The sequence below is a fragment of the Apodemus sylvaticus genome, chromosome 13 (genome assembly GCF_947179515.1).
Source record: "Apodemus sylvaticus chromosome 13, mApoSyl1.1, whole genome shotgun sequence".
NCBI classification, from domain to species: domain Eukaryota; kingdom Metazoa; phylum Chordata; class Mammalia; order Rodentia; family Muridae; genus Apodemus; species Apodemus sylvaticus.
The window spans coordinates 95,373,064-95,392,444 of NC_067484.1; the positions used below are offsets into that span (position 1 = coordinate 95,373,064).

General features: G+C 32.9%; 1 protein-coding gene across 2 annotated transcripts in view; it reads left to right on the forward strand.

Moving 5' to 3' along the window:
• Rock1 (Rho associated coiled-coil containing protein kinase 1) overlaps positions 1–19,381 on the forward strand; it is a 98,829-nt gene that overhangs the window by 38,012 nt on the left and 41,436 nt on the right. Inside the window, exons 9-13 of one of the 2 annotated variants that reach the window (XM_052201346.1) lie at positions 1,794–1,885; positions 8,819–8,978; positions 11,915–11,975; positions 14,851–14,939; positions 18,967–19,015. In XM_052201346.1, coding sequence (XP_052057306.1) covers positions 1,794–1,885; positions 8,819–8,978; positions 11,915–11,975; positions 14,851–14,939; positions 18,967–19,015 — 451 coding nt within the window. The remainder of the gene's footprint in view (positions 1–1,793; positions 1,886–8,818; positions 8,979–11,914; positions 11,976–14,850; positions 14,940–18,966; positions 19,016–19,381) is intronic. The other variant, XM_052201347.1, reaches the window with a different exon arrangement.

Genomic DNA, 19,381 nt, shown 5'->3' on the forward strand with positions numbered 1-19,381 from the left:
TGTCTTGAAAGTTTATGATAATAAAGCCTGATATAAAATTACGGTATTCTGGTATCTTTTGCCTGTCTGCTTAGTGCACATAAGCAGTCAGCTGATGGCCAGATAATATTTTGTTTTGTTTTTGTTTTTTGTTTTGTTTTTAAGTTGATTATCAGACTGAATCCTAGGTTTTTTATTATTTTCCACACAGACTTTTGCTGTGTGGGAACTCACTTTGTAAATCAGGCTGGTCTTGAATTCACAGAAATACCTGCTTCTGCCTCCCAAATGCTAGGGTTAACATTACCTGACATCACATCCAGCTAAGTTTTTTTTTTTCCCTTTTTATTCTTGATGTATTAAAACCTCTAGAATTTGGGTGCATCTTTATCACTGATTTACACTAATAGAAAGCATGCTTCCCTTAGTTAAGTAAAAGTGATGATATTCCTTCAACTTATGACAGTTTTGATTTGGTAACTTATAGTATTTAAATGAGTGCCTTTCTTGTACCCATAGCTGTTGTGTCTTCTAGATGCAACAAGTGCTTATGAATGTAAAATGTGGAACATTGCATATACTTTTGTAGCTTCCTGTAATAATTATGTTGCAGTGCTGAAAATTGAATCCAGGACTTAAGATACAGGACAGGGAAGTGAGAGTTTAGTTCAGTCACTTACTTATGTAAGAACTTAGATTTAATTATTTTTAATTAATGCATTAATTAATTAAATACAAGAATCAAATGACTTTTAAGATTACGTTTAATGTTGATCATAGATTGTTACGTAGTAGCAAAAGTCTAGTACTTATAAGTATATTTCAATTTGAGGATTACTTTAATTAAAATTAATTTATCCTCAGTATGTTGTTTAGAGCTTGAAAGGCAGTTTTTAGATTTTTATATTTTAATGTAAAGAACTATCTTGTGTTGTATGTTGGTGCTAGCCAAATAGGAATTAGCAACTTACATTGCATATGCTTCAAGTAACCTCATAGTTCTCTTGTGAGAAAATAGACATTGTGTAGTAGTAATTACAGTGAAGTGTAAGCATTGTGTGTCAGAGAATCTGGCCTGAAAAAGAGTCAGTGAAATCTCATAACAAAGTGTTATATATACAAAGCAATGTTTTTAGCTTTTGAAAAATTTGGATTTGATTGTATTCCAATTGAGCTCTGATAGATAACATGTGGCACCAAGTCCCCGTCTTCACTTCTGTTGAAGGCAAGTTTTAGTTTATGATGCTTTCCAAAAAAGGGCTAGATAGTTTTGGGTCTTATTTCTGTTCATTTTAAGATGGATGTGAGTGACTGTTTGACTACAGGCTGAACTCAAGATTCTTAAATGCTTTGTCACTGGACTGCAGTTTCATCGTAGCTCTATCTGGTTTTGAGCTTTCAATCCTCCTGCCTATCTACACATACCATCAGGGTATAGTCATTTTCCTTATGCCCTGCTTTGCCATTATCAGGTTTTAATTGATAAAAAATGGCTGAATAATTTTTAAAAATAAAAGTGGCAATTAAAATTTTAAATGTGTTTCTGGTTTTTTATAAATTTCATATATATGAAAGCTTACCATAAGCTTTTAAAACAATTAAAAGTCATAGAAAATAGGAACAAGTCAGTACCTTTATGTATTTTTCCCTTTAAAAAAAAATTCTTCAAAGTTAGTCTGTGCTTTATTTTCTGAAAATTTTGCTGATAATAGATTTTATAGGTGACGTAACTGCTCAGGTTTGGTGTTCTGTCATGAAGAAATCTATACAAGTTATAATAAGATCTTAAATGATTACTTTTCTCCTCTATTTAGAGAAGTAAGATTGGGCAGAAATGGTGTAGAGGAAATCAAACGTCATCTGTTCTTCAAAAATGATCAGTGGGCTTGGGAAACGCTCCGAGACAGTAAGTTCTTTTTTCCCTGAACATTCAAAGAGTATTTGAAAGTAGTTATAATAAGTTTAAAGTGCCTTACAAAATATTTGCGTACAGTTGATGAAAATAAATTCATAAATTCCCTAAACCTAGTTAAAAAGTTCTGGAAAACTTTGTGGAGCTATGCCCCACATATCCCTTGCACAGCATACCATCCTGATGGAACTGGAGCTGGGTTCAACAGTCACAGTTGATACTTGAGCATTTTTGAGTAGATCTTCATTTAGGCTTAGTTATTTCTATAAGAGAATTATCAAAGAGTAGGAATGGATGAGTTTTTATCCTGTTTCAATTAAAACTTCAGCTGTAAGGTGACTGAATTACTGATAAGTCCAGAATATAACTCAGTTTTATTTATGTTTACATTGGAACTTGAGGTATACTTGATTAGGGCTTTGCAGAATGCAGTTGTGAAATATACTATGCTAGAATTTAATTGTCATTATAGAACATTTTCTTATTTTTTATAAAACAAAGTTAACTTATAAGGTGATCTGAAGAAAAGTTTACATAACACAGTTATTGAAATCACAATGTTTTTATTATAATTATGTATAATATACCATATAAAATATTATATAACCTAAACAATCATATTGTGTGATATATAATCACTTATAATTATATAAATATGTAAAATATATAAATGTATATTTTATTTTACATCATAGTTATATGATTATAAGGTTATTATACTGTACATTAGCATCAAAGTACATAATTGCACTAATGACCCAGACTTAGGAGAATAAGAGTTAATCTTTTTTTCATACTGAGTTTCAGAAGTTTTTTGTTTCTTCTTGTTTTGTTTTGTTTTTTTATTTTTTTCCTTTTTATTTATCAAAAAAAGGATGCTGCTGCTAGCCCATCACCTATGAATAGTAATAGAAATGAGCTTTCCTGGATAGTATTAGGAACATAAGGATTGTGGAATTCATTGAGACAGTGAGTGGTAGTTCTTACTTGAAGAGAAAAAAATTTAAATTAATTTTCAAGTCCATGATGTACATTTGCTAGTTTTAGTGATGTATTGTAGTTATCAATGATTACTAAAAGAAACAGGCACATTGCTTACAATATAGCATATATTGTTCTATACTATAAAATTACTCAAGAAGAAGGGAAAGCTAATTAATCCAGAGATCAATAGATTGTACTATAACAAGGAGTGTCATTGACTATACTTACAGGCTTATTAAAGAAGCTATAGCAGCAGTGTGACCTTGGGAAATCTTATTAATAGTTACATCCGGTCGAGAAATGTACAGCAGATAATAATAAACCACTATAAAAGTAGGATGGTTTTATATATAAAAAATATTATATATAAGTATTTGATTATATTTATTATATATAAAATACTTTTTATATATATGCTTGAAAATTTGATATTAAGTATACAAAGTGAGATTTGAACCCTTTTTGCAAGCCAAGCATGATTTTATTCCATGCCTTAGAAGAATAACAGTCTCAAACCAAGTTTTTCCTTGTGAAGCTCATAGTTGTGTGGAAATTGAGGTCCAAATTCATGTCATTTTATTATAACCCTACATATCTTTAATAAGACTGCCTTTACTTATGAAAAACATAAATTTCTGGTTTTAAATCAAGTGAACTTTGTATTTAAAGATTATTACTGCCTTTTGTGATTTTTATTAATATTGTCATCTCTTTATATTTTAAAGAGCTTCATTGCTGTCTGTTTCGTAGAGGGTTTTTGTTGCTGTTGGTTTTTCTGGTGATACCGGGAATCAAGCCCAGGATTTTATGCATTCCAAGCAAGCATTCTACCACTGAGCCATATGCCTGCCCTTATGGTTTTGTTAGGGTCTTAGATGCAACAGACTTAGGAGCATTTTTATAGTTTTTCCTAAATGTAATCAGTTCTGCTTTGTGATTATTGAAAAACTAAAAGTTGTAGAACTTATTATCACATTTCTTTCTTCCTATCTTTCTTCACAGCCCACTCCTAAAATACCAAGAATGCTTTGATTTCTTCTATACTGAACTCACTAACCTACATTATAATGAGTGTAATTCCTTTTAGAGATTTCCTTATTTTTATTATTTTGATGTTTTCTTATGTGTGCACCATGTGTGTGCCTAGTACCTACAGAAACAAGAATGTCTCTGAAGCTATAGAAAGTTGTGCACTGCCATATCATATGGTTCTAGAAACCAAACAGACTCTCAAAGAGCAGCCAATACTTTTAATGACTAAATATCTTTACCGTTTCAGTTTTTAATACTTTAAATATATTTGAATTTTCATTTTCTTTAGGAAAAATTGCTCTCTTTTACTAATTTAGTAAAACTAATCTAGGTTTTACCAGTTAAATGTTTTAAAGTCATGACAATTAGTCTTCCAGTCAATCTTTTTTTCTTGGTTGTGCAGTATTTTCTCCAAGTCTCTTGAATCTGTTCACCTTTTATTTAAAGTTATAAAATATTAAGATTATAAAATTACTTCTACGTTTACATGAGATAAAGTTTAAGAAATTACAGGGTTGTGAGATTAAGATAGAAGACTAAAGAAATGGAAATACCCTTTCCCTTGAAAAACCCTTTCCACACTACCAGCACATTATGAATCAGTGATAGCACAGGGATTCATTCATACCTAAATCTGTATGAGGTTCTAGCCCTTGGTCATTGTAATATTATGTACCATTTAATGACTTTTTTCCTATTTAAAAGAGATGTAAGAAAGCAACATGTTAGCAGTTAAATTTGTATGAAAGCATGTAAATCCGGTATTTATTACATATAATAATTTTATATTAACAATAATATGATAACCTGCAAAACATTTTCTTATTTACCATCTCATTGGAAACAAAACATTGCCTTTGCTTAGTCTTCTATTTGTAACTGTTGAGCAATATATAAGGTACTATCCATGACAGTCTCTCTGCTTATGTCCTATATGTTTAGCAAAAAGCAAACCTATACTAAGTCTTACAGACTTCTTCAGACTAGTAAAGTCTCTCAGAATTTTACATTTTCATGGTAAAGATTAATAATATGGTCTTCGTTAATAAAAAAAAAATTGGGCCTAGCTTGCAAGTCAGGGCTCTTTAAAAGTGTAGACTTTGTTGACATTATAATTAATTCATTTTTATTTTAAGTAACTTTTTTTCCTTTCTTGATGAGTAAAGTAGGCATGACAAAACCCGTACTTGAGTCATTTAACTTTCAGTCACTAGCATCACATATGGTCACATTGCCATAAACCATCATCATTGAGTTTCTCAAAAATTTTCACCATTTTAGATTAAAAATCTTTATTTATTAAAATATTAATTCTCCTTTCTTCTTCCCAGTTGGCCCCCAATAAGCAAAATGTGTAAATTTCTGTCTCTATGAACTAGATTATTTAGGGTATCTCATTTAAGGAGAACACTGTAGTGTTAGCTTTTTATTATTGGCTTGTTTGACCTAGCAGACATCTGCCTGTCTCATCTTTGTTGTAGCGTTAATCATAGTTAACCATTGTTTAACAAAATGTAACACATTTTGTTAAATCCATTTATCAGTCATTAAACATTTAGATTACTCTCTAACTCTTGTTAGCTATTCATCCACCAATGTTTATTTTGAAATATATTTGTTATTTTACATTATAGCTATTTTATAACTATGTAAAGTATATATGAATATTTACAGAAATGTCTACTTGAGTAACTATCAACAAAATGGAATTGAAGAATCATTTTGCATTTCTGTTTTTAGGTTTTTGAGCAATCATTCATTATCCACCCTGGTGCTGTCTCATAGTGGTTTTGGTGTGCAATTTCCTATTGGCTACTTATATGACATGGAAGTTGAACAGTTCCATGTTTGTTTATTGACCATCTGTATAATTTTAATTTTTTTCCTCATTTTTAATTTGTTCATTTTTTTATTTAATTATTTCTCTATGGAGTTTTTAAAATCACACAAGTAAAAGAACAGTTGTCAAAAATCTTGGCTTTTATATTCATCTATGTAGTTATCTTTTCCTATTTTTTCCTCATGGCTGAGATTACACTATTGACTGTATGCATCTTCAAGTGGTTCTTTTGTAAGTTTTCTTTATTTTGTATTCAGTTTCCTAAATGTGTATATTGATAAGTTTTATCAGATTTGGGGAGCTCTGGTATTTCTTTAAATACTCTTTCTGCTTCTTTTTCTTCTCTTGTGCCAGACGTCTTAGATGCACATGTGGGTCAGTTGATTGTGCCTAATTCCTTTAGGCTGCGTATTTTTTATTCAGTGCCAGGATTTCTATTTTATTCTTTTTTCTATCACCTAACAGTTAAGACATTATTCTCCTGCTTCTTTATAGTTCATTGTCCCTGGTATCCTTTAATGTTTATACACATAAAGATTTATTATAAAATTGTATTTAGTAGTTCAAATGTCTGGAGTTCCCCAGTGGCATGCTTTTTTTTCCTCTCCTCTAAAGGTTGTTGTTTATTGTGAGCTGTGATTAGCTTTGATTGTTCAAACTGGTTTTACAAAGTTCATGTCTCTTGCCTTGTGTTATTATGATCTCTGTTCTGTTAACCAATGACAGAAATTTCCCAGATACCAACATTATGAGTTCTTTGGTTTGTTTGTTTGTTTGTTTCAATTGTTGTTTTTCTTAACTTTTTAAACTCTGTGTGTATGTGAGTGCGTGCGTGCGTGTGTGCGTGTGTGCATGTGTGTGTGTGTGTGAGTGTGTGTGTGTGTGTGTGTGTGTGTGAGTACAAAAGCCAGAAGAGGTCATCTGATTCCCCTGTAACTGAAGTTAGAGGTGGTTGTGAGTCACTTGATGAAGGTGCTAGAAATAGAACTTGGCTCTTCTGCAAGAGCAGCAAATGCTCTTAACTCAGATCCATCTCTCCAGGTCCTCTGAGTCACTCTCTTTATTAAACAACCCCTGTATATTTTAAGGTATTATTAGATTATACAGTTCTCAAGAAAGTTGCCTCTGACAGTTTTTGCCAACATAGTGCTTACTTCAATAGAGAAAGGTTTTTTTAGGATTTGTTGATGCCCATCAGGTTATTGGTTATTTATTAACAAAGCCTGAATCTGATTACACTATTGATAATAAGTCAGTAAAATAGTCCTCACCTCACTAACTAGTTCTCATGTGATTAGGTGATATTATGCACAGTCTTAAACATGGTAACTCAGAAGCAGAGATTTCAGAGCTCTATCAGAATGTCTTCCACTCACATCTCAACAGTTTATAAAGGAAGGAAGAAAGGAAGGGGGAAAAAAAGAAAGAGAAAAAAAAGAAAAACCTTTACAGGTTTTAAACTCTCTGATGGGTGGGTAAGATGGTTCATTAGGTAAAGGTGCTTGCCACCAAATGCTTATACCAGATTTCTTCCCAGGATCCACATAAGTACCTACAAGTTGTCCTCTGACCTCCATAATATGCCATGCCATGGACATGTGTGCACACATAAGTAAAGCATGATAATTTATTTTCTAAAAATTAAAATAATACCTCATAAGAAAACTTAGTCTCAGCCTAGTCTACAGAACAGGGCTATACAGAGAAACCCTGTGTTGAAAAACAAAAACAAAACAAACAAAAAAAACAAGCAAAAAAAATCAATGAGAGGAATTACAAGGGAGGGAAGGAGAAAGATTGATTTTGCCAAGACCATAATTTACTTGTCAGGGAGCGGTGATCTTTTACGTACTTCTCTTTTTACAAATCAGGCAGTTCTTTTGAATGAAAGTGAATGGTAGACAGACCCTCTTTTCTTTCCCTCTGTTGCTACTGGTGGTTAATGCTACAGCTTTGTTGGGCTACCTCTGTTGCTTAGTTCCAAAGTTGGCCAAATAGTTTCATGTGCCTAAGATTGAACTTGATAGATATTTTTTGGTCTGGGCCTAAGTGATTAAAAAAAAACATAGCACCTTAGTAAATCAATGAAATGCGTTCAGTTGATTTTGCTCATATTCATCTTTTTTCACTAAGGGAAAGTGAGGTAATTGTACCTAAGGTAGTGTCTTGGTTGTCTTGTGTTTTATACCAAAGGCTTTATACTTCGGTTGATTGGTTGGTTGGTTGGTCAGTCAGTCAGTCACTCGGTCAGATGGATGTTTGTTTTTTTTAAAGCAGGGTCTCTCTATGTAGCCCTGGCTGTTCTAGAGCTCACTCTATAGACCAGGCTGGCCTTGAACTTCGATCTGCTTGCCTCTGCCTCCCTAGTCTGGGATTAAAGACATACACCACCACTGCCTAGCTTTATACTTAGATGTTCCCTTTTATATCATAGTCAAGCTCCAGAAGCTATTAGAAACATTAACTTCACGTGGTGTTTTCTCTTATAAGATAGAAGTCCTTTAACCACTCCCCATCATGTATGATTCCCTTCCTCCTCTTTATTTCTAGGATAACTAAGAAATAATCTTGATTTTCAGTTTTCTCTATAGCAGATTAACAATTTAAAAGAATAATCCAATGCTTAAAATGGACCTTTTAAAAAAAAAGTACACTTTGTTAAGCTGTATGTTCTGAAAATTAACATATCCATTCCCAAATGCTTTTGAGTATTTCAAACTATGTCGTGTTTTGTAGCAAATCTTAATTTTACTTGTAGCATGCAGCTTAAACTTGAAACATAAGTAACTGCAAATATATAATTTTCATTTAATTTTGAAATCTCGTAAATCTTAGTATTGTGGAATTTAATGCATTTAATGTTGTGATCCACAAGCTTATTTAGAAGCAAGAAATCATCAGTATTTAGTATAGATCCTATTTGATGCTTCACATGAAGTCTGTCTTGTTGACCAGCTTCTTGAGTAGCTAATATTATAGATGTATGTTGCAGTGCTGGGCTGCTACATCTTTGTGCCACTTTATTTATATACTAAGTTTGAAAAAAACAACTGCTTTCTTTTTGTTTTTAGCTGTAGCACCAGTTGTGCCTGATTTAAGTAGTGACATTGATACTAGTAATTTTGATGACTTAGAAGAAGATAAAGGAGATGAAGAAACATTTCCTATTCCTAAAGCTTTTGTTGGCAATCAGCTACCTTTTGTAGGATTTACATATTATAGCAATCGTAGGTAAGTACACCAAGGAGTAATTTGGGGGTAAGTGATAATTCTAATATATTCACCATATCTTCTTTTTTTTTTTTAAAAGATTTATTTATTTATTATATATAAGTACACTGTAGCTGTCTTCAGACACTCTAGAAGAGGGTGTCAGAACTCATTACAGATGGTTGTAAGCCACCATGTGGTTGCTGGGATTTGAACTCAGTACCTTCGAGAGAACAGTCAGTGCTCTTAACCGCTGAGCCATCTCTCCAGTCCCATCACCATATCTTCTTAAAGATAACTAAATATTGTTTTTAAGTAGGTTTGACAGTATCTAAAGTTAGATCTTTTTAGTATACCAATTTTTTAAAATAATTATTTTGTGAATATAAGTACATTATAGCTGTCTTCAGACACACCAGAAGAAGGCAACTGATCATTTTACAGATGGTTGTGAGCCACCCTGTGGTTGCCGGGAATTGAACTCAGGACCTCTGGAAGAACAGTCACTGTTCCTAACCACTGAGCCATCTCTCCAGCCCCCACCAATATTTATTTTTAGTATTTGGTATTTGAGAATTTTTTCTTGCATTCATGTTAAGAATATAGTTTTATGTTGAATTATGTAGCATATCTTCAAGTGAAAATAACAGATGAAATATGTTAATAACTGACATTTCAGTTACTATTTTTATTTAAAGAGTTAACTGCTCAAAAATTTCTGAACAACTTAATACATTTACCTATCATTTTATCACTGTATTAATGCTACTGAAAGCCAATAATTTTTAGTTTTTGAAAACTTAGTTTCTCCTTCCTCTTCCAAAAAAACCCCAAAACATTTAATGAGCATTTCCATGAACTATAACATACAATATTACCTATAGTGTTATGTTTGACAAATAACTGTAGCCTTTTAATAACTGTTTCCATCCCCTGGAACTCTGAGTTGTCTTAAGGGTTATGTGAATAAAAACACAGTAAAACACAATTGTGCTTTGCATGAAGTAAGCACGCAGTGTCAGCTGTTCCTAACTGATAACATCTGTTGTTAGCTTCTATCTTTACATATTTCATTATGTTGGGCATTCATCCATTCAACAGACATATTTGATAATTTGTTCTTTGTCAAATGGATGGTCATACTGTGGTACAGAATATGATACAATATATATCCAGTGAGAAAATGAATGAACTTATAATGTAAGTTCTACTTAACAGAAATAAAGTGCTAGACCAGTAGTACCAACAAAGCACTTCTGGTTTAAATCTGCAAACCTGTTATTTTTCATTGTTTTAAACATTTCTTGTTTTAAAGATCAATTTATTTTTTATGGTGTGATTTTAAAAATTTGACTTAGAGTGATTATTAAATTTGAATATTATAATTAACTTCATGTTAACAAGTCTTATTATTTAAATCAGAACTTTCATAACAATAGATTTGGGTCTACAGTAGAAATCAAGAAGGCACTGTAGTCCTGCCTCCTAAATTCGCTTTCCCAAGATTTACTTAGAACCTCACTAGGCACTGGAGCAGCATCACTACCAACTAGGTCACGCTTGAGCTTTGACCATGAAAAAGCCTACTGTTTGATCCCTTCCTCCTGACACTTACATAATACTGTATTTACTTTATGTTGACATATGTAAACAGGAGATCATCTAGATAGGTTTTTCTAAAGTCTAATTTTATATATTATATTATCTAGGATATAATGGTGCTTTTATGTTTTTGAAAACATTATGTTGACAAACAATCCCCAGTATTTTTGGATCCCCTGTATGGAGTCTAGCAATTAATTACTTTATGATTCTCTGTACAAAGTTAATCTTTAAACAGTTTGTACTACATTATCATGCACTTCAGTGTATTTTCTGATTTTCCTTTATATTCATGTTTCATGTTCCTAACTAATGTTTATATTTCTTAAAAAATAGGATATATTGTGTTCTTAACGTCTTATTGTCTAATATAAATATTTTTATTATTTTATATGTATGCATGTAGGCCTGGGCATATGTCCACCTAGACGATGTATGTAGAAATGTAGTGCCTTATTAAAGTAATTGTCCACATTTTATGTAAAAGCAACACTATACACAACACAAAGAGCTTTTGAACACAAGAAAACAAAGGTGGAGAAGATGTGGGTAGATGGTGTCCTTGTATTCCCCTTCTACATCCAGAGAGCCTTTTACTCCTAGCTTTGTAGAATGCAGGTTATATAGCATATAAATCTAAATCTGCAAAACTCTTGCTCTCTCTAGTCAGAGTCCCTGGCAGGATTTTTTGGTACTATGTAGCTTCCTGGTCTTAAGCACTTTTGTTTTTTGTGCTATTTTATAATAAATCTAAAATATAGAAGTTAGTGAGAGAACCTAAAGTGTGTTGTTAATGTTGTATATAGAATCCCTCTCTTTCTCATGATATTAAGAGTGAAGAATTAAAAAAACAAAGCTAAACTTTGAGTTAAAAGCAAAATAGAAGAAGAGCACTGAGGTTGTGATTATTTTAAATGTCAGCACTATTGCACTACTTTTTATACTAAATACCACTTTGTTTTTTGTTTTTGTTTGTTTTGAGACAGGGTTTCTCTGTGTAGCCCTGGCTGTCCTGGAACTCACTCTGTAGACCAGGCTGGCCTCGAACTCAGAAATCCGCCTGCCTCTGCCTCCCAAGTGCTGGGATTAAAGGCGTGTGCCACCACTACAGCCTGGCACCACTTTGTTTCTTGATGTTGATACATCATTTTTCTATAGAAATGTTGAATTATAATTGTAGTGTTACTTAAGAACAATCTAACTTATATAGTTTCTGAAATAAAAATTAAGCATACTTAATTTTTTGAAAATTGACTAGTATAACACTGAACATAAAACAGGCACACAGTGCTTATTGTTTGTTAGTATATATTAAAAGCTATTTTCTTTTTAAATTCCTTCTACTCACCTGATAGATACTTACCTTCAGCAAATCCCAGTGAGAACAGATCTAGCACCAATGTGGATAAAAGCTTGGTAGGTATTTCTTACTCTCAGTTTGGTTTTTATTTTTAAATTCACAGATAATGTATTTGTATGATATTAAGTAAGTATATGAATTGCTTGTGAATGTGCAGTTAGTTTAGATATTTATAATACTTAAATTGTTCACTCTTCAGTATTTCTTATCTGAGTATCAAATAATATATAAGCTGGAAATAGTATTAAATGATAACTACTTATTTCATCCCTTGTCCTCAGGCCCTAATAACCTGCTCTGCTTTCTCTCTCAATTTCTTCTACTGTCCTATAAGTGGAATTAGATATATCTGTCTTTATGTGACAGGCTTATTTCATTTACTTAAATTCATCCATGTTGCAGTATATATTAAACTTCCCTTCTTTTTAAAGACTGGGTAATATCTCAGTGGACATGTTTACCACATTATGTGTACACATGCACTAAATTAAAAGAGTTAAATAGAGGGATTTTATGCTACAAACGTCAATCAGACAGAACAATAAAGGGAAAGAAAGCACCTTTGTACTAACAGCTGTGGAAAGCCATTGCTCTTACACTGCTGAAAGCAAGGAGAACGTTTGGCGTGATAAAAGAGGAATCCAGATTGTAGAACAAGAGGTGTTGAAAAAGTAACTTCATATCTCCACCTTTCTTGTAGTTTTGGTTTTTTTTTTTACTTTTTATTTTTATTATTTTCCTTCATTGTCTGAGACCAATAACACAGCAGATCCAGGCAGTGTAATCTATAGTTTTTATGACAAAAATAAAAGCTAGATTTTTAAGACTGAAAAGGAGTTGGAAAAGTAGAGTATAACTAGTATTACCAGCATAACTTAATTTCTTCATTTTTTGGAATTTGTTATGTATGATAAATAAGCATATTAAGAACTTGGTATGTTCTAGTTAGGGATTCTTTCTGTCGTTCATGTGACTGAAAAACAAGCCTACCAGACTTCTTTCCCTCCTTCTGAGAATAATATCTTTACAATACCTTGTATACACAAGAAACTTTAAAAAAAAAAAAATTCAAGATAAGGTTTCTCTGTGTAGTCTTTGCTGCCCTGGAACAAGATAGCCTCAAACTTACAGGGATCCACCTGCCTCTGCCTCCTGAGTGCTAGGCATGCACCACCACTGCCTGTTTCATATATGCATTTTATTTACATTTGTTTTGTGGTTTGTGTCTTTTGTGGTACTGGAGATCGAAGGCAGTGTGGATATAAATTCAACTCCTGAGCTATATCCTCATCATCTTAATTATATGCCTTTAATCAAGAAGCAAAGGAGTAACAATTATGTTTTTTAATTGTTGTTTCTTACTTTTTTTTCAAGATTAAAATTTTTAATGCATATGTGTATATACCTGGGTGTATGTTGGTATACCATGTGAGTGCAAGTACCTGTGGAAGATAGAAGAGACCATCAGGTCACCTGGAAGTGGGGCTACAAGTGGTTGTGAGCTGCCTGATATGGGTGCTGGGAACTGAACTGCCATCCTCTCTAAGAGCAGTAAGTGCTCATAACCACTGAGCCCATTTCAGTGTTCTGTGTAGCTCTTACTGGCCTCAAACTCAGTGTCTGGTCAAAGATGAGCATGAACTTGATCTTTGTACCCTTCAATGCCATGTGTTGCTTACTGGTATGGGTCACTTATATCCAGTTTTTTGGTACTGGGGAATAGAAGCTAGAATAGAATTCATGCATCGTGGGAAAGCAGTCTATGAACCCAGCCATTTCCCCAATACTATTTATTTAGTTACTTTTTTATTTTTTAATTTTTTTATTTGGTTTCTTGAGATAATCTTAGATAATTTAGGATTGCCTCTTACTAACTATGGTGACCTTGAACTTCTGATGTCACTTCCACAGTGCCAGCACCCATTTTTATGAAGCAGATACAATTCTTTTCCTTATGATATATTTCCTCTTAAATGTAAGAGAACATGTGATAAAAGAGAAAGTAAGAAGGGAGAAGGAACTATGCTAGTACTCTCTCTACTCTGGTCATTTTTTAAAATTTTGTTTTTATTTGTTTCTGTGAACATGTGTATATACAGAGGTCAGATTTAGTATTTTTCTCTTGCTCTCCACCTTTTTCTTTGATTCAGGATCTCTCCCTAATCTTGGAGCTCATTGATTAGCTAAGCTGACTGACCAGCACAGCCCAGGCATCTTATTGCCTTCCTGTCTAGCACTAGGATTATAATCATGTGCCACCAACCCTCTTCTTACATGGGTGATTGCATGGCAAACACTACTGATGAACTAATTCCTAGTCCTGGATAAAGCTAATTATTTTAGGATGTCAGTATTATGTAACAAATTAGACCATTTAAGTGCTCAAGTTTTATTGTGCATACAAGTATCATGATCCTACTTCTTAAAGTTGAGTTAATTCCTCAGTGATATTTTATTTTGTGCTGTATTTGATTTTTTCCCATTATCAAATACCATATTTTCTTCTCACCTTTTTGTTTTGCTAAAATGTTTTCTTTCTACTTTTCTTCTCCTTAGCCTAATTTTTCATCAGTCAGATGCACCCTTAAAACATTTGTATTTTTGGTAAAATTAGAAGTGGCTCCTTTTCTTTAGAACATTCTATAGGCAATCTTATTAACACCACACTGTAATATTTTGTGCCTATGTCTTTGGATTATTGTATGTTTTTAACTGATATTTAAAACATAAATGTACATATTGGGCTAATATATAATGTTTTGATACATACGAATTATGCACGACTATTCAGAAAATACAAACTAACATTATTCAAAAAGATAAAGGATTGAACTAAACATATTCTAAATAACCATAAAATGTTAATAAAAGGTATTAGTTTTAATTTCTCTGAACATTAGCAGAATGAAGGATTTTTTTTTTTAATTAAAGCAGGAAAGTTTACAAAAAACAATCTACAAGCTTGAAGAACAACTGCATAATGAAATGCAATTAAAAGATGAAATGGAGCAAAAATGCAGGTAAGACTGTCCTCAGTTATACTCTCATTAGAAGTTAGGTATATATTTTAGAATGTATACTCTGTTAACACCTAGAGGTATATGGAAGATGGGGATATCAAAGTTGCTACTTATGCACACCTATAAAAAGTGTTCTTGGCCAGAATTGAAAATAATAATGGCTTGTTATTTGGATTTACAGTAGAGTCTGTACTTAGCATACACATGGCCTTGGCCCTGAGTTTAATTTGCAGCACTGCAAAAAGAAGAGTAGGGAGCCGGGCGGTGGTGGCGCAGGCCTGTAATCCCAGAACTCTGGGAGGCAGAGGCAGGCGGATTTCTGAGTTCGAGGCCAGCCTGGTCTACAGAGTGAGTTCCAGGACAGCCAGGGCTATACAGAGAAACCCTGTCTCGGGAAAAAAAAAAAAAAATCAAAAAAAAGATCAGAAGAAGAGTAGGGAATATTTGTGTTGGCATTAGGTATAGATATGTTTTCTTCAGGCTTTTAAAAATTAGTTACCACATTCACTATGTTTCCCTCCATTGTGTTTTTAGTAGCTAATTGAAAGGAATTTCCTTTCTTCTGAGCTAAAATGACTAATTTTCATATTTCCACTGAGATTTTCTAAAGTATAATTTGTTTTGTTATTTTTTTGTTTTGTTTTGGTTTTGGTTCTTTTTTTTTTTCTGGTTGAATCAAATTATTTTGATAACATGTATTTCTAGAATAGAGTGGTTCTCATCTTATAGATAGCAACTCCTTATGGGTCAAATGACCCACAGGGGTCACTTAAGACTATCCTGCATATTGAATATTTATATTAAAATTCTTAACAGTAGCAAAATTGTAATTAAGTAGGAGTGAAAATAATTTTATGGTTGGAGGTCACTATAACATGAGGAACTATATTAAAGGGGTTCAGTAGTAGGAGGTTGAAAATCATTGAAGTAGAAGATGATCAAGGTATTTTAAAATAACCCAAAATAATGTTCAAACTTGTTACTTACAAATAATTTTATAGTTATATTTTATGACTATTAGTGAGTAAGTGAAATATAATTGTGACAGATTTAGTATTCAGTAAATGGTATTAGGAAAACTTGAGAGTACTAGAGGCATAGGAAATAATGTTTTTCCTGCCTTCCTTTCCTGGTATATTATATAGCTAACTGTATAATTTAAAATTAAAAAGAAAAAACCATGCAGTAAACAAAAGCTGAAGCCAGGTTTTGAAAGGAATTTCTAAGAGTAAAGTATAGAAATAAGGGAGGAAAAGAGTAAATGCAAACATATAAATACTGAGACATTTCTACTTTAAAAACTTAGGGGCTGTAAAGATGACTGAAATATTAAAAGAGTGCTTACTGATGTTACAGTTGTGTGTGGCTCACAACCACCTGTAACTCCAGCTCCACGGCATCTGACACCTTCTCCTGGGCTCTGTGGACGTCTGTACTCAAGTGTTTACATAACTACTTGCACACAGGCATACATGTTTACATACTTTAAAATAAAATAAATCTTTAAAATATTTTAAACAAAATTAAATTTTTGTTAGAGTTGGTGATAATTGGTTTGAGGAAGAAGTCAGAATGGCCAAAGCAGATGATCATAGGAAAATGTTTAACCTCAAGAAATGGAAATGACAGACTTAATTCCAATTCTTTAGGAACCTGAGGCAAGAGAAGTAATAGTTTTTAGCCCAGGCATTCAAATAATTTTAATTACATCCATTTAACAAAGATTTTTGGGACTGGAGAGATGGTTCAGTGGTTAAGAGGACTGACTGCTCTTTCAGAGGTCCTGAGATCCATTCCAAGCAACCACATGGTGACTCACAGCCAATTGTAATGGGATCCGGTGTCCTCTTCTGGTATGTCTGAAGATAACTACAGTGTACTCATATAAATAAAATAAATCTTTAAAAAAAAAGATTTTAGTTTATACCAAATAATGTGCATATCAATATTGTATTAAATGAAAGAAGATATAGCCCCTATTTTTGTGGAGCTTTTAAACATTAGGGAAGATAATGTAATTATAAATTAATATGGTACATGGTAATTTAGGAAAAATAAAATGATAGAGTAATGTATTAGAAGAACACCGTGGTTGATGTCTCACACCTGCAATCCCAGCACTGAAGAGGTGAAACAGGAAGATCACAAGTTCAAGGCTAGTCTGAGCTACATGTATAAAGACTAAACCTGCTCCCTCAAAAAAAAAGGGGCGGGGGGAGAAAAAGAAAAAAAAGAGGAAGAGGAAGAAAAAGAGAAAGAGAGAAAATAAAAAGAAAAAATGATGATTATATCATCAGATTCTACTTTATTGGATGTTTTAAAAACCCAGAGCCAAAAAGTTGGGTGAGAAGATTGAAGTGGGAAGAGTTAAAGTCCAGGAATTTTACACATGTGGAAGCTTTGTAAGGGAACTTGATTAGCTGTTTGATAAAAAGAAAAGACAGGGATGAGCCTGGCAAAATAAGGAAAGTCAATATATTAAAGGACTTTGTTTTTGACAAACTAAAGGATTTGAAATTTACCTTAAGAATGGTGGAATATACTAAAGGTCATTAAAGAATTAAAAAATGGTTTTCTATCATCCACTCACTAGCTTATAAGCCAGGTAGGCATGGCACCTTACTATAGTGCCAGTGTTGTATAGGCAGTGCAGAGATGGATCTTCTGAGTTCTAAGACTGACAGAATAGAAAGTGGAGGAACATCAAGGAAGACACCTAAAGTCGATTTTAGGAGCTTCACTCTACTCATACTGTGTACCAGCCCACATGTACACACCTACAGATAAAATAACTCCCTGGGTAATGGGCAGCACTTGACTTTTTCATTTTTCACCTAAGTTGTTTTTAAAAAAACAAAAACAAAAAAAGGAAGATTAGTCAAGGATAATTCCCTGTTGATAGAAAATACTTGTACATTCTAGAAGAAAAGGAAATTAGTATTGGAGGGAGCTGTATAGGACTGTAAATTACTTTGTTGCTACTTCATTAATATAATTAGGTACAGTTATGAATCGTAATGTAAATATCTTGATATGTGATCCCCAAGGGAACATGACCCACAGGTCGAGAACCACTGTGTTAAAAGGTCAGAATTAGCTTATAGACAAAGAAAAGAAATTGTGGTGGATGTAATGCAATTTGGATAGATCTCAGAATTTTGTCTACATTGATTTCCCAGTGCATTTATTCATTTGACACATGCCACTTTTCCCATCACTCACTTAACTTTTTATGATAGATTGAGTAGCTTTTACTTGATAGCATACTGTATTAGGAAGTTCAGAAATACTTTTTGGGGGGTGGGGGTTCAAGGCAGGATTTCTCTGTATATCCTTGACTGTCCAGGAATTCAGTCTGTAGATTAGGCTGGGGTCAAAGGCACATCACCACCTGGCAGTTGAGACACTTGGAGGAGAAAAAGTTAACCTTTGAATTTTTTTTTTACTATCATTCTGTGTTTGAGTGCAAATGCATGCTTTTGTGGCACGTGTGTGTGGAGGGTGTTAGACTGGGTCCCAACTGAGATCATGAGGCATGCAGCAGGCACTGTTACTGCTAAACCATTCTGCTGGCCCCAGAGTTTTTCTTTTCTCCAAGCAACAATCTACAGATAACAGACTCTAGCTATTAGTTTTTGCCAATAGAAGTCAAGATGTTTTCCAGTTATTGCTATTGCTGCCTTATCTCTGCACCTCAATTATATTCATCACTACTTGGAAATTCTTGCTACCATACCGTGCCAATTAGTATATTACAAAGGAAACGCTGAACTATACGTGTTTTCCAGTTTTTTTATTTGTATTTCAGTATAATTGACATCTTCTACTCTTAGATAATTTGTGTGCCTTCAAAAATATATTTATTGCTCCACAGAAGCACATGTCTTCATTAGACCAGCCAAGACAACACACACACACACACACACACACACCAGTTTTTAAGAAAATCAAGTGAAAAGACTTGGTATTAACACTGGTAATGGAAATAAATGGATTTATAATCTGAATTTTTTGTTTGTTTTTACAGAACTTCAAACTTAAAACTAGACAAGATAATGAAAGAATTGGATGAAGAGGTACTTTTTAATCTTTTTCATTTAAATACACATAATTTTTCTTTGTATCATTTTCCCCCTTTTACTTTGGTATGATTCTAGAGGCAGTTTCATTTGAAATCACAAAACATCATGGAAGATTAAGATGAAAATTTTACCTTAGACTACAGCTTCAAATTTACAGATTATACTTTAGTTTCCTTTGTATAATTTTATTCTAAGAATTTAATGTAGAAATTTTGTACATGAATTTCAACTTTGTGGTTCTTGATAGTTGAAAAACAAAAGAGTAGCAAGAGATGAAAATAGAAGCTGTAACTATGTCAGAAAGGCAGACTTGGAAGAAAAAATATTTCAAGTGATTGATATATACATGATAGAACGTGA